At 31.1% G+C, this 3,297-nt stretch overlaps 1 protein-coding gene across 4 annotated transcripts in view; it reads right to left on the bottom strand.

The window, feature by feature from the left end:
- LOC106475628 overlaps window positions 1–3,297 on the bottom strand; it is a 13,178-nt gene that overhangs the window by 4,467 nt on the left and 5,414 nt on the right. For all 4 annotated transcript variants that reach the window (XM_022379692.1, XM_013936307.2, XM_013936305.2 and 1 more), the window contains one exon: window positions 2,863–2,972. In XM_022379692.1, the coding sequence (XP_022235400.1) occupies window positions 2,863–2,972 (110 nt within the window). The remainder of the gene's footprint in view (window positions 1–2,862; window positions 2,973–3,297) is intronic.

Below are 3,297 nucleotides of genomic sequence, written 5' to 3'. Positions count from 1 at the left end.
AATGTCAAACGATTATTCATCCTGATGTTTTTGTGAAATCTACGTCTTATAGTCTCAAAACTACGTGTTGTGGTCTTTCTTTTATGTATTGCGTTATGATATTTTGTGAAAAATCTATACGTGATGGAGAAAAATGGATATCATTTTTGTATTCAGCATACAGGAATTATTGTAGTACATGAAAAACAATTTCAAAGGCCTGTAATTGAACTTAAAGTAGTGAGGAATTGTGGTTATTGGGGGTGATAGGTTGAAACTTTGGTTTTATTGGTAACAATGGTAGGATGAAGCAGACATATGAATGTTTCAAGTTTAAAAAGGTTGTCCTCACAGCTTGATGATTGGTGCATCACCTCGAGAAAACCAATCGGTATAATTCTTGTGGGGTCTGCAGTAACTTAACTTTTATAGTTTTCTATTATATATAAGTATATCGTAAGCAACTCTTTAATTAGAATATAAGTAGATAACTCTCTAGCGTAATTAAATACATTATCACATCTGCTTCTCATGTCATAAGAAAGTTCTTATTTTAGTCACATGAGGAAATGCTATCCGAGTGATAGTAAAACATACATATATACAACTTTGTAGACATTGCTCTACTCTACAACATTACATGTATGCTTTTGTACAATTTAAGTGACTTGTTATGAATTGAACATCTGGCTCTTGTTTCTACACAACATTTATTCAATAATAAGCAATGACAAAACAATTGTTTTTTAATATTTTTGGTTACAGTTTCTTTTTTGTGACTAATGTACTTCAATGTATTTTCTGCACAACATTATTACAGTGGTCTTTATACAATCAGTGTGTGTTTAAATGGTGTTAAGCATCCTAACCATCAGAGTGAATTTATTTTTTTATCATATGCTGATAATAATTTCATCACATGAAATCTATGGACAGTTATTTTTTATTTAACAAAGAATTAATTTATTTAGTAATAAATACCATAATTTTCTCAATCTTAATGACTATGAACATTTTTAAAGAGCTGAGAATATTATATTTAATATTGATGTCACAAAGTATTGTTTATTTTCAACAAAAACATTCAGAGTAAACGTATAGGAACCCACAGAATAGTAACATATTGTCAGCTTGTTCAGGTTTGTACTACATTGTATATATGATACATTTTCATGTACAACAGTTTATAATTAGAAACTAACTTAGTCCTAAATTGTTGTACTGTACCTGAAGATGCTGTAATACTGAATGAAGGGAAGTTAAAAAATAAATGTTATTATCAGTTTGATGTAGGAAAGGTGCTTTTATATAACTTTGAATCGAGCTCATTCAAATTAAGCCTAGATAGAACAACAGTTAATTAGGAAAGTATTTATGACCAGTGAAGCTTGAAAAACAACAGGTAACACATTTTTCCTCGTATCTTCATCATTTCTTTGACTTTTTTTTGGTGAAACAAATTGCGTATTGTACCTTGAAAGACTTCCTTTCATCATATTTAATTACTTAATGTTTTTAAATTAGTACAAATGTTCTTTAAAAATCCAAAATGATACAGACAATTTCAAGCAGACTTGTAGGCTTTTTAAACTCCACATTCACGGAGATTATAATCATATAACTTCATACACTGTTCTTAAGATTATCATGATTTGAAAACATAAAATACATTTGGTTGAAAAATACTGAAGTTTATCATGAATTGCTGATTCTGTGTAGTGGTGGGTCCGCTATGTTCTACTTGTTAACATGGACAACTAATTCCTGAACAAGAAACAGTTTAAAAGTGATTAATGTGCACAGGACTACTGATACAAATGGTCACAATATAGTGGACTGAAAGTGTGATGATACAGATTGTGTTCCTATCATGTGAGAATAATCAATTAGTTATCAGGTTCATTAACAGTTACGTTCGGTTAATTGATTAGTTGAATATAACTGTTAATGAACCTGATGGTTAATTGATTAGTTGAATATAACTGTTAATGAACCTGACACACCTCTCCAAACACACCAATTGTCATGGGGGTTCAACAAGTGCACAATTAATCTACAAATTTGAGTTGTGCCACTGGACTAAAAATGTGATAACATTATGTATTTGTGTTATGCTATATCTATATTCAGTCATAACGCGGCTTTCAGTAAACTATTTGACATAAATGTCCTGTGATCAAGTAGTGTTTCTGGAATACAAGATAATATTTTTATATATTCAGGCAACCATTTCACACAAAAAATATAGTAATCATTACATATTCTCAAGTGGTCTGGGAGAAAAATACTTGACGTAACAAAATGGCTTCTGAGATGTGTCACTGTATTAAAATTCAATCATCCCACCTTTCAAGCTTCTTCATCAAAATGCATGATCCTTGCGTTATGTTTTGTCGTGCCACCCCACCAATCCCTTGTATTTATCAACAAAAGTTGATAAATTTATTGTTAGGTGCTAGTTAAGATTTTTATAACAGGATGAACAGTTTGTGGAATGAGTTGCCAACATTATTAGTGGAAACCAGTACCTTATATAAATTTAAAAGAGGAGTCAATGAAACCTTGAAAAATAAAGGACAGGTTTAAAAATTTTCTTTTCCTCAGGGGGGTGAGTGAGCAAGGACAATCTTTAATGACCAAATGGACTTTTTTTTGTCTGCAATAATTAGAAAATATTCATAACAACAGTCTTTCAGGGCTAAACAGACTCTTATTATCCACAGATTATGTAAACTTCTGTAATTAGAAAATGTTCATAATGACTATCTTTAAGGACCAAATGGATCTCGTTGTCCATAGGTTATGTAAACTTCTGTAATTAGAAAATGTTCTTAACGTAATTGATGAATGGACTGATGTCACATAGAGAACAGTTTGAATCACCTCTGGATTTGATACTTGAACTGCTATAAAATAATTGGGTCTTCGTTTTTCAGGAGACTTTTTCCTGTTCTTTTTCACACTTTTCTTTTCATCTTGTTGAAACAGTTTTCCTGAAAAATAAACACCTCTAACTTCACTAACTAATTAATTTAATCAATATACAATTTACCTGTTAAAAATGACTGTACACCTGCTTGTATTCAGGTATATGGCAACATTTACCTGTTATTAGTTATTGCCTGGTATGGCTTGTATTCAGGTATATGGTAACATTTACCAGTTATCAGTTATTGCCTGATATGGCTTGTATTCAGGTATATGGCAACATTTACCTGTTATTAGTTATTGCCTGGTATGGCTTGTATTCAGGTATATGGTAACATTTACCAGTTATCAGTTATTGCCTGATATGGCTTGTATTCAGGTATATGGCAA

This window comes from Limulus polyphemus, unplaced genomic scaffold (genome assembly GCF_000517525.1).
Source record: "Limulus polyphemus unplaced genomic scaffold, Limulus_polyphemus-2.1.2 Scaffold8890, whole genome shotgun sequence".
Lineage (NCBI taxonomy): Eukaryota > Metazoa > Arthropoda > Merostomata > Xiphosura > Limulidae > Limulus > Limulus polyphemus.
This window is presented reverse-complemented; position numbering and strand designations above follow the sequence as displayed.